Here is an 11,474-nt window from a genome sequence, read left to right on the forward strand (position 1 = left end):
CTGTATATGATGAAGTCTCTAGGTTCAACTGTCAGAAAATATATAGGTTCAGGAAGTACATCAAAGAAGCATGCTAAATTATACCATAGATATGAAATCAGACAATTCACACTATTTAAAATTTTCCCAATTAAATTTTCTTGTTTCCTCAGTAAATAAATTGAAAAAAAAATACAGAGAAAATACGTAGATTTTTAAAAACTTGCAAATACTTTTAAAACAATTTCTGCTTCAGGAAGTACGACTCGATGATAAAATTATAAAGGACAGCAAGATGCAGTAATCTAAAATAGTGTTGATTGATAACAAAGGAAATAAGCTGTGATTGAGATGGTCCATGTGGAGGGATTTTTTTTGCAGTGGCTTGCAAAGTGCTATTTCTTAATCTGGGTGTTTTTTACCTGAGCATTTTCCTTATGATGATGTTTTAAACCAAACATTTATTTCATGATGTTTTTCTGTACCTGGATTATATTTTACAATAAAATAAATAGGATTGTAATAAAATAAATAATACATGAAAATGTTTCGGACTTAAAGAACATGAGTTTACTATTGAAAGGGCCTACAAACTGCCACGTATAATGGATGGAAAAACCACCAGTGAAAGCACACCATCACAAAATGTCACGGCATCAGAAAAAAGGAAAAATTTCAAAGCTTCCTCAGAGGAACAAAAGGAATTCTCAATGTCGGCTCTGGAAGCTAGAAGACATTGCATAATATTTTCAAGAAAGAATTATGATCAACATATAGAATTTTATATTCAAACAAAATGTAAGTTCACTGTATCAGTCCACAAAGGCATACATTCAGGGGAGAGAGGAAATAAAAAACCAGGATCACTGCTCAGGAGACTGGAGAACAGCTCAGAGTATGAAGCTGGGGAGTTGTAGAAAGAATACCTATACAACAAAATTAAAACTGACATGTTTCATCAGTGAAAAAAGTGTTATTTGTATAGATTTTACATTTTTTTTGTTAAATTTGGAAAGAATGTAGAAACTACACCACAAAATCAAAATTATTAATGCAGAGAAAAACAGAAAGTACTACAAGAAATGGAATGTAATCTTTGAATATATATTTGTGCACACGAATGTAAGTACAGATAATTCTTACAAACAGAAAGTTTGGAAAAAGTGTATTTTAAGGTTTTTTTTTCTACTGATTTCCTAATTGATTTAAAAAGGTGTTATTCAAATTTACATTCCACAAACAGTGTATTAAAGTATCTATTTCCCTACTCTCTAATCAAAACTGTGGTTATCAATTTTTTATATTTTCCATTTCAATATAAATGTAATATCATTATTGTATTAATTTGCATGTTTAAACTGAGGTAAAACATCTTTTCTTATGCTTATAAGTCATTGTATTTCTTTTTTATATTAGATGTATTCCTTTACTTTGTATATTTTTTCTATTTGTTTATTAATCTCTTATGAAATTATAAGAGTTCTCTATAGATAAATAAAATCAGTACTTTTGGTCATGTGTGTTGCAAATAATTTTGCTCAACTTTTCTTTGAATTTTATGTTATTTTGTGCTAGGCAGAAAATTTTTTCTTGTGTTCAATTATTGAAATATATCAGTGTTTGCTTTGTGTTTTCTGAGTTTTGTTTCTTGCATACAAAGACCTTCCCCGTTTCAACGTTTAATTCATTCATCTTTTTTTCTGTATGGACAGCCTCATTGTTTATAGTTAAATCTTTGATCCATCTAAAATGTATATTGACATAACCAGTAAGAAAGGGATTTAGGTTTATTTTTTCCCAGATAAGGTTTGAATGCAATTCAGACCTGAATTAAGTGGATTGTGTTTTATTTTAAAGTTGAGGACTTTTTATTTTCAGCTACTGAAATCTGTAAGACTGTAGAAGAGCAAGATGCTAGCCAAGCCACACAAGGTTTATTACTACTTCTAAGTGTCTTCTTACATGCTTACAACTAAGACCTGCCCTCCTAGTATGTGACTCCCAATTCCAAACACTATCCCAAAAAGGAAAATGACCCAACCAGTGAAAGGAAGGCTCTCTCACTTAAACAATAACAATCTGTACATACATTTACATCAACAGACCATATTTTAAAAACTCAACACTAAAATAGCTTAAGAATTTTCTCAGCCCTATGATCAAAAGAAAATCAATGGAAATGAAAGAACTATGATGGGTAAGTGTGTTGATCTAGGTTGGAGTCAGAAACGGGCAACAACAGAGGTATACCTTCACCTGCACCTGGAGTCACAGACCTAAACCAAATGTCTCATAGATGCTGCTGTAAGATTGCCAGTGATTTCCACCAAGTAACGTACTATTAAAGACTATAGTAGTTGTCTTGGCATTTTAAAAATACCCTACTTGGTGGTTTTGGGTTTCTTCCCAGCTTGTAGAGTAATAGAATAAGCAGTCCTCTGATTCTTTTTTTTAATTTTTTTTATTTTTTTGGTTGCTTAGAAAGTTCTAATTTAAGTTTTTTGCATCATTTCTTCATCCATTGTCCAAGATTGCTACTGCATCTGTGGTTTTCTGGTCATCATTTTTTGAGACTGGCTCTTGGAGCTTACACTCTGCTATATGAATTATTTATCTACATTTTTACTCTAATCATTAAAGGGCTTAGGAACAAGAAAAAAATGTTAAAAATGCAATAAAAAGCTCCACATTAGAGTTGACTATTTAACAGAAACTATTTTTGTTCAGATTCCTATGAAGGCTTTTAGCAAAGATAAATGAGCTTATGCCATAAAGCTATGCATGTTTTGAAAAGTGATAAAAGGTTAATTGGGTACCATGTAAGCAAGAGTGTATACGAAGAAACCCTTTAGTTGGTGGTCAAGTATATTTAACAAATGTTCATATCTTAAGTCTATATTAAGTTGCCGTTCTACACGAATACTACACAGTGTATTTAGAAACAAAACAAAAGAGTTTAGCAATGTGTGAACAGTTTTCAATAAAAAATTTGGGGGGAGTTGGGTGAAGGATGAGTTAGAAGGAGAGAACTGAGCTGTGTAGCAGACGTGAAAAGATGTGTTAAAGAAGACGATCTCTAAGTATTTTTGTTTCTGGCAAACAAAAGCTGCCTTCAATAATAAGCACATATGTTTGTTTCAAGGACTATAAAACCATGGAAAAGATTAAGGGCCCTAGTAATTAGGGCTGAAGCTGAAAGGATTATTATTTGCAGAAAAAAACCTTAGGAGGGAAGAAGGAGTCCTGAAGATAATATTGGCAGCAAGTAAATCTTGACAACGTCCTCTGGAATTTTCCACAGTCCGAATCCCATGTTAAACTACATTTTCTTCTCACCAAAAAACCAAGAAATATAAAACTGTAGATTTATATACATGTAGCATGTGGGTAACTCTGCTCTCCTACCAAGAAATATACCCTTCGTTCTTTGCTATGTAGACCAGCAGTACAGTAAAGTGGAGTGGCGATTTGAGGCTCCTGAGATTTTTTAATTTGTTATGAGAATTCAGCCTTAAAGATCTTGGCCAAATCAAATAATCATACTTTTGTACATCAGATAAGAAGATCTATCAAGTTGCATTTGCCCAACTAAGGTGACTTGATTACAAAGGCAACCTTCCACCTAGTTTTGTCTACACTAGCCTCTATGCAAAAATAACATTTCACTGCAAATCCAGTGTTTCCTGTTTTCCTTTGTCACTTCTGCTCTCCACAGCCCCCAACCTTTCTTTTCTTACTTACAAACTTCCTGTCCGTTGTCTTTGCGTTCACCACCTTGCCTTTCTTAAGGTGTAGCATTTAGCTTTACTCCTGAGTGTGCTTTCATCACTGTTCTCTGTAGCAATACACTCACGAAAATTTCTTGTGGTAAAATCTCTCTCAATGAGACTAGATTTGAGGAATTTCCTTCCCATGTGCCCCGTATCGTTTCATATGGATTCTTCTCTTCATTAATTGTCACTGCCATTTCATACTTTGAAACCCTCATCCACTCTTACCTAGATGTTAAAATAGCCTCCTATGAGGTCTCAAAAAGTCCTGTATGACCCAGCTGCTGTTTGCATCCAATTCCTTATTCTCTTCCTATGTAGCCTGGACTCCAACCACAAAGAAACTGCCTAGAGTTCCTCAAACACATTGTGATCTTGATCTTCCTGTTCTGAATCTTTGCATGGATTTCTCTATTTTCCCTCTCTTTCCTTGGCCAACTCACAGTAACCCCTCAGGACAGGACTCGGTTAAGATGACAGCTCTGCTTAGGTAGGCCTCTCTGCTTGGTGACTCCTAGGCTAGGTAAAATCTTGACTTTCTTTTTTTCTGCCACAATATAAATCACATTTTATTTTAATTATCTGCTTCTCAGTACCCCCTCAAGGCTACAAACTCCTTGAAGTCAGGAACTATCTCATTTGCTGTTATTCTCCTTGTGCCCACTGCTCAGTTCATATTTGGGGAAAAAAGGGGCATGTACGGTTTCTAAATATATCTTGACTTTGTTACCCCCGTGATTTTTCTCATACTATTCTTTTTGCCTAAATTTTATCCTTTCCAATTTATTCTCTCCCCAGTCCTATGTGCACGTGTTGGTCTATTAAATCCTACTTATTTTTCCAGCCAGATTCAGGTGTTGTCTCTTCTATGAGAATTCCCTCATGATACCCACTAGAACTGATCTGAATTCCCACTCTTCTGTATCCTAATCATGTAGCATGAATCACACACTGCTTTGTAATATGCTCAGTCTCTGTTTTTACTCCCACACTAGATGGATTGAAAGGTAGAAACGATGTTTTAAAATCTTTGTATTCCTCATGTTATCTATCACAGTGTTTTGCAGAGCTGGTGCTTAATATATACTGAATGAATTATTGTGAAATAATTTCTCAGAGCAATAAACTTCTCTGTGTTTTATCTAGAAAATGTTCAGTCACAGCACGTTTTCCCCCTTGTGAATCTCTTCATCTTTCCTATTCCAACAAGGAAGTATATGATCTATTTCTACATGTTTCCCTTAGAGCACTGCAGCAGAAATCTTTCTGAAGATGTGGTGGGAGCAGTAGAGATATGTGAATAATTCTGTTTGGTATACGTGAAATTGTAATTGGATTTCACATCTCTTCTACTGCTGTTTCAAAGACCCAGAGATCTCCAGGAGGAACTCTTTTCTCCTCTACCTAATAGCAATGTGGAGATATATGTCATTTTTTATATTATTTTCTCTCATCACCAACATGACCAAAACCCAGCCTCCCATCCTTAGAGACCTTAGCTCAAGTAAGACATTATTTGTGAAGTCTTCTCTACTTTCTCTAAGCTGAAAACACTCACTTCCAGCCCTGCATACACATAGTACTATATCTATATCTCTGTGACAGTCAACTCTCTCAGCCTTATGTTTCAGTAAACATTTATGCCCAAGTCTTATTCCCCTTCTAGAGTATAAGCTCTCAGAGGGCAAATTTTGTTCCTGGTTTCTCTATTTCCTTTTACTCATAGAAAAGTACATCCTTTTCTATGTACATATGTGTTCTCTCACTTACATATATGTTAAATGGTATACAAAATATACATAAGGAATATGTTGTCTGGGTGCTGTGGCTCTTGCCTGTAACCCCAGTGCTTTGGGAGGCTGAGGAGGGAGGATTGCTTGAGGTCAGGGGTTCAAGACTAGCCTGGGTAATCTAGAAAGACCCTTCTACAAACAAAAATTTTTTTAATTAGCTGGGTACGGTGATGTGCGCCTGTAGTTCAATCCTAGCTCTTTGAGGCAACAGGATTGCTTGAACCCAGGAGTCTGATGTTACTGTGAGCTATAATCAGGCCACTACATGCCAACTTGGGCAGCAGAATGAGACCTTGTCTCTAAAGGCAAAAAGAGAGAATATGTATATGAATATGATATATACACGTAGTACCCCTATTTATATCTTTGGAGTGGAACTAGTATCTATATTAAGCCAGTCTGTTCCACTGTAAAAGTGATAACATGAGATTGATTGATTGATGCTATTAGAAACTAGGTTATTGTACCAACTTATTTTAGTACCATTATCCTCCCTCCTAAAATGTAACAAAAGGCTCAAATAGAATTTTGGCTCTATGTTTTAGATAACCCTCCTTCCCAAAGACTCCCCTGATCCCCCCAGATTTTATATAGTTTTCATCATAATTCCAGAGCCATAATTACAGCATATTGTAGCTACTCACTCATTTGACTGCTTTCTCTTTGATTTCCTTGAGGGCATGGACTACATCATAATATTTTTCTGTGTTTACACTACTTAGGAAGACAGCTATAGTAGACAGAATAATTCCACCACTGCCCTTCAAAGATGTCCACATTCTAAACCCTGGAACCTGTGCATATATTATCGAACATGGAAAAAGTGACTTCAGATGTCATTGTTAAGAATACTGAAATGGAGAAACTACCCTGGATTATCCAGATGGGCCCTAAATGTAATCACAAGGAGTCTTATACGTGAAAGAGAGGAAAGAGAGTTAGAGTTGAAGAAGGATATATAACTACAGAAGCCCAGGTTGGAAGAATGTGTTGCTAGTTTTAAAAATGGAAGGGGGCTGGGCGCGGTGGCTCATGCCTGTAATCTCAGCACTTTGGGAGGCCAAGGTGGGTGGATCATGAGGTCAGGAGTTCAAGACTAGCCTGGCTACCAATGCTGAAACCCCATTTCTACTAATGATACAAAAAATTAGCTGGGCATGGTGGTGCGCACCTGTAATCCCGACTACTCGGGAGGCTGAGGCAGGAGAATCACTTGAACACGGGAGGCAGAGGTTGCAGTGAGTCGAGATTGCGCCATTGCACTCCAGGCTGGGTGACAGGGCAAGATTCTGTCTCTAAATAAATAAATAAATAAATAAATAAGATGGAAGAGGGCTACAAGTCAATGAATGTGAGTAACACCTAGACAGCGGAAAAGGCAAGAAAATGGAGTTCCCTCTTGAGCCTGCAGAAGGAAAGCAGCTCTGCCAGCACCTTGATTTTAACCAGTGAGATTCATTTTGGACTTCTGACCTCCAGAAGTATAAGATAATAAATGTGTTGTTTTAAGCTTGTGGTAATATACCAGCAATAGGAAACTGACACAACCATCAACACATGGCATGTGCTCCATAAATATCTGTCCAATTAAAGAGCCATTAGATATTCGGCTTGAAAAATATCTGATAGAATTAATGGTTGCATTTAACTATCGAGGGTGATCCTGAGGGAGAAGAACAGATAAAGAAAAATTACACATTTCCTACGTGAAGGTGGGCCTGAAAAAAATGTGTAGGAAACACACACACACAGAGATAGAGAAGATGAAAGAGAGAGAAAGAGAAAGACAGTAACTCCAATTTTCTGGCTTAGATAATAGGAATGGATTTTTCTGGAATGGATAATAGGAAATATATAAAGAACATACTTACATGCTCCTAATTTTGGACGTGTTTGATAATAGGGTCCCTATGGAAAAACTGGGTAGAGACAATGTGTAGGAGACAATAAAAATTTTGACTCAGGAAATTAGGGGATATATAATGTAACCCAGTAGCCTTGATATATGAGGTTAGAATAGAAAATAGCTACAGATAAGACTAGAAAGGCAGTGTGATGTTTCTTAAATACCAAGGGAAACCAAACCCAATGCTTCAGAAAGAGGTTGAGAGGAAAATTGAAGGCATTTGAGCTGGAAAAAATGTAATCAAGCTGATGCTTTAAGATTAATCTGGCAACCTTAAATATAATGGATTGGTAAAAAGGAGGACAAAGCCAGAAATACCATTTAGGCTTTAGTGATTACTTTCAAAGACTATCTCATTTGATCCTCATAGCAATCTCGTGAGGCAGGTAAGACAAAGCATTATCAAAGCCTATTTTTGTATCATCATAATTCCACTTGTAGCATATTGATGACTAGTTCACTCTACATTTAAAGCATTACATACAATTTGTAATGGACTTAACTTTTTACTGTTCGAATCAGTGTATTAAGATGCTTGGTCAACTTTCTTGCCTCTAGTGTTCAGGGATCATTTATTAAAAGAAAATCAGGAGAAATGAAGAAAATAAATGGAATTTATTTATACAAATAATTCAATCCTTACATAACCAAACTGTCCTGAGAAGGGAAAAGGAATATTTTATTATTTTTAAATGGAATAAAACATTATTTCTGTAAATTGAGTTTGATCAGATACTTTCATCAGAAATAATCATTGTTATGATGGAGCCACATTTGTCCAAACTTATTAACCAATAAAAGGCATTTGGATAAACCACTGCCAACCTTCTGCAGAAGTTCTCTCACAAAGAACTTGTGACATTTCAATATTGAATCTAATATCAATCTGAAAAGCCTTTAAAATCACAGAACTTAAAAATCATATACTATGATGAAAGAGTCCCTGGGGCTAAATTTAGGGGCCAGCAAATCACCAGGAATGATTTGGTCAGAACAAGAGAAAGATAACTGGGAGAATAATCAGGTAAATCAGGTTAGGAGCTCAAGATTTCTCACCATTGTTCGCCATACTATTCCCAATTTAATTCTCTCCCTTTGATTTATGGGAGGCTGCTCTGAAGCATTTATGTGAATAATTCAACACTTAGAGACAGGAGATACAACGTATGTCGATCTTCATATAGATTAAAACTGGTTCTACAGCTGATTTCACTGATTTCAAGCTCATCTTGGGGTTCACTTTGGACTTAGTATTTGGTTTTCTAAATCATTAATCCAGGTAAGAACACTATTATTTTAGACATGTTTATTACTGGCAATGTATTTTTTTCAAAATATAAATATTAGTCATTATTTAGGGGATCTCAGTAGTTCAGTAACCCAGAAATGGCCAATATGAACTAAAACCTTATTGCTAAAAGCATGATTTGTGGACCAGCAGTGTCAGCAAACTGAAAGCTTGTTGGAGAAGAAGAATGTAGAGACCTCCCATGAACCTGCTAAATCAGAATCTGCATTTTCACAAGATCCCCAGATGCACATTGCAACTTGAGAAGCTTGGATCTGAATTACAAACACTTCAGAAATTGCTTTAATTTTACTTCCTCAAAACTCTCCCAGACAACATTTCTTTGACATCATAAGAGCTCCAAGCCTCTCCAAATTTCTTATTTATTTTCATTCTTTGATCAGTTTTCACTATCCTAAATAGCCAATCATCTGAAGGGTTTTCAGGCTCCTCATGCTGGAGCACAGTAATTGAATACATGTGAGGGCCGATTCTTCTCACAAAACAAACTTCTTGCTTGACTATACACATGCCACATTGCCTTTATTCCAGCTTAGTTTGACTTTGTTTAAATTTGTACAAATCTTAAAAAGGAAGGCAGAGGGTGCACAGTTGACAGAAAGAATGAGTTGGGATGAGTGAAATGCATTACAGCTCAGTATCTATTTCTCTCTGGTTCCACCTCATAGGTAATAATTTCAATTACTGTGTGTATGATTTTAACCAATTTATGTTAACTAGAGATTCATTCATGGGAAGCTCGGTCTGGTGCTTTGGATCCATTTCCATCGGTCCTTACAGCCACTCCTCAGACTCCAGCAGCAAAGATGGTGAAGCAGATCGAGAGCAAGGCTGCTTTTCAGGAAGCCTTGAACATCGCAGGTGATAAACTTGTAGTAGTTGACTTCTCAGCCACGTGGTGTGGGCCTTGCAAAATGATCAAGCCTTTCTTTCATTCCCTCTCTGAAAAGTATTCCAACGTGGTATTCCTTGAAGTAGATGTGGGTGACTGTCAGGATGTTGCTTCAGAGTGTGAAGTCAAATGCATGCCAACATTCCAGTTTTTTAAGAAGGGACAAAAGGTGGGTGAATTTTCTGGAGCCAATAAGGAAAAGCTTGAAGCCACCATTAATGAATTAGTCTAATCATGTTTTCTGAAAACATAACCAGCCATTGGCTATTTAAAACTTGTAATTTTTTAAATTTAAGAAAATATAAAATATGAAGACATAAACCCAGTTGCCATTTGCATGACAATAAAACATTAATTCTAACACTAAAAAAAAAAAAAGAGAGATTCATACATGGAAAACAGATAAACTATGCAATTTAATAAATCACTTTCAATTTTACTTTCTAAATTTTCTTACTCAGAGATGACTTTGGTATAGTATTTCCTTACAAGTAGAGCAGAGAAGCAGAAATCTCTTCTGTAGCGATGTTTCTTAAAAAAAAAAAAAAAAAAAAGCCATCAGTTTGCTCTTCAGGGAGTGTAGGAAAGTTGGAGCTGGCATGGAAGCTTCCTGAGACCATCCCGCCCTGTCTACCTAGATTGTTCACTTGTCCTGATCCTGTTTGTGGCCTCCCACGTCCACATCATTGACCTCTCCATCACCAGGTTACTCATTGAAATCATTCAAGTCATCTATGTCCTGCATGTGCTCATCCTCCGTTCTTTACTATCCTCCTCATTTTCATACTCCTCCCTCTCATCCTCATAGTGCTTTGATCCTGGTTTAGGCAACACGTTGTTGTCTTTCTCTGTGAGGCTCCCGACCTTCCTACTGCTGCAGCTCTGTCTCCTCCACACAGGGTCAATATAGATTTAAATCACAATGTATCAGTCACTTCTGGGGCAGGAGTGAGGGGAACAAGGTGGACATGGCTTCTAGATTGCTGATTGAACTTGGCCAAGTCACTTAACCTCGCCAAACCTGAGTTTCATCATAGTGCCAGGAGGCAGCAGTTTGCAGTAATATCTTAGGCTATGGAGTATGCATGGTAGCAGGACGATAATAGGAATGAGTTGTTTTCAGTTTCCTGCAAGGATATTCACTCTCAGACTAGATGTTAGGCACAAGGGAACAGGTGTGTATATATAGAGAGATATAGGGAACCTCAGTTCCAGTCCTGGCTTTACCACCATTTGCAACCCTTTGCCATCCACGTTTTTAGATGATCATTTAGCTTACCTAAGCCTCTATCTCCTAGGTGAGAAGGAAATCTTCACTTATATTCAATGTCTAATATGTATCACATACTGATATGGTTAGGCTTTGTGTCCCTACCCAAATCTCACCGTGAATTATAATTCCCATAATCCCTACATGTCAAGGGAAAGACCAGGTGCAGGTAACTGAACCCTGGAGGTTGTTTCCCCCATGCTGTTCTTGTGATAGTGAGAGAGTTTTCACAAGGTCTGATGGTTTTATAAAGGGCTCTTCCCCGCTTGGCTCAGCACTTCTCCTTTCTGCCGCCTTGTGAAGAAGGTGCCTTGCTTCCTCTTTGCCTTCTGCCATGATTGTAAGTTTCCTGAGGCCTACCCAGTGGTGCTGAACTGTGAGTCAATTAAACCTCTTTCCTTCGTAATTTACCCAGTCTCAGGCAGTTGTTTATAGCAGTATGAAAATGAACTAATATACATACCTTTACATGCTTATATCAGACATTCTTCCCAACAATTCTATAGGACTAACATTTAGTTTTTAATAATGAGAAAATTGGTGCTTATAGAGGTT

The 11,474-nt window shown here is 36.7% G+C and overlaps 1 protein-coding gene across 1 annotated transcript; it reads left to right on the forward strand.

Annotated features, from left to right (window-relative positions):
* Positions 1–9,470: 9,470 nt before the first annotated feature.
* Positions 9,471–9,943, forward strand: LOC126948371 (thioredoxin-like). The gene has a single exon (XM_050780098.1). It carries the CDS (start codon positions 9,564–9,566, stop codon positions 9,879–9,881), a length of 318 nt encoding a protein of 105 aa, XP_050636055.1. The 5' UTR covers positions 9,471–9,563; the 3' UTR covers positions 9,882–9,943.
* The last annotated feature ends 1,531 nt before the right edge of the window (positions 9,944–11,474 follow it).

The sequence above is a fragment of the Macaca thibetana genome, chromosome 2 (genome assembly GCF_024542745.1).
Source record: "Macaca thibetana thibetana isolate TM-01 chromosome 2, ASM2454274v1, whole genome shotgun sequence".
Classification (NCBI taxonomy): domain Eukaryota; kingdom Metazoa; phylum Chordata; class Mammalia; order Primates; family Cercopithecidae; genus Macaca; species Macaca thibetana.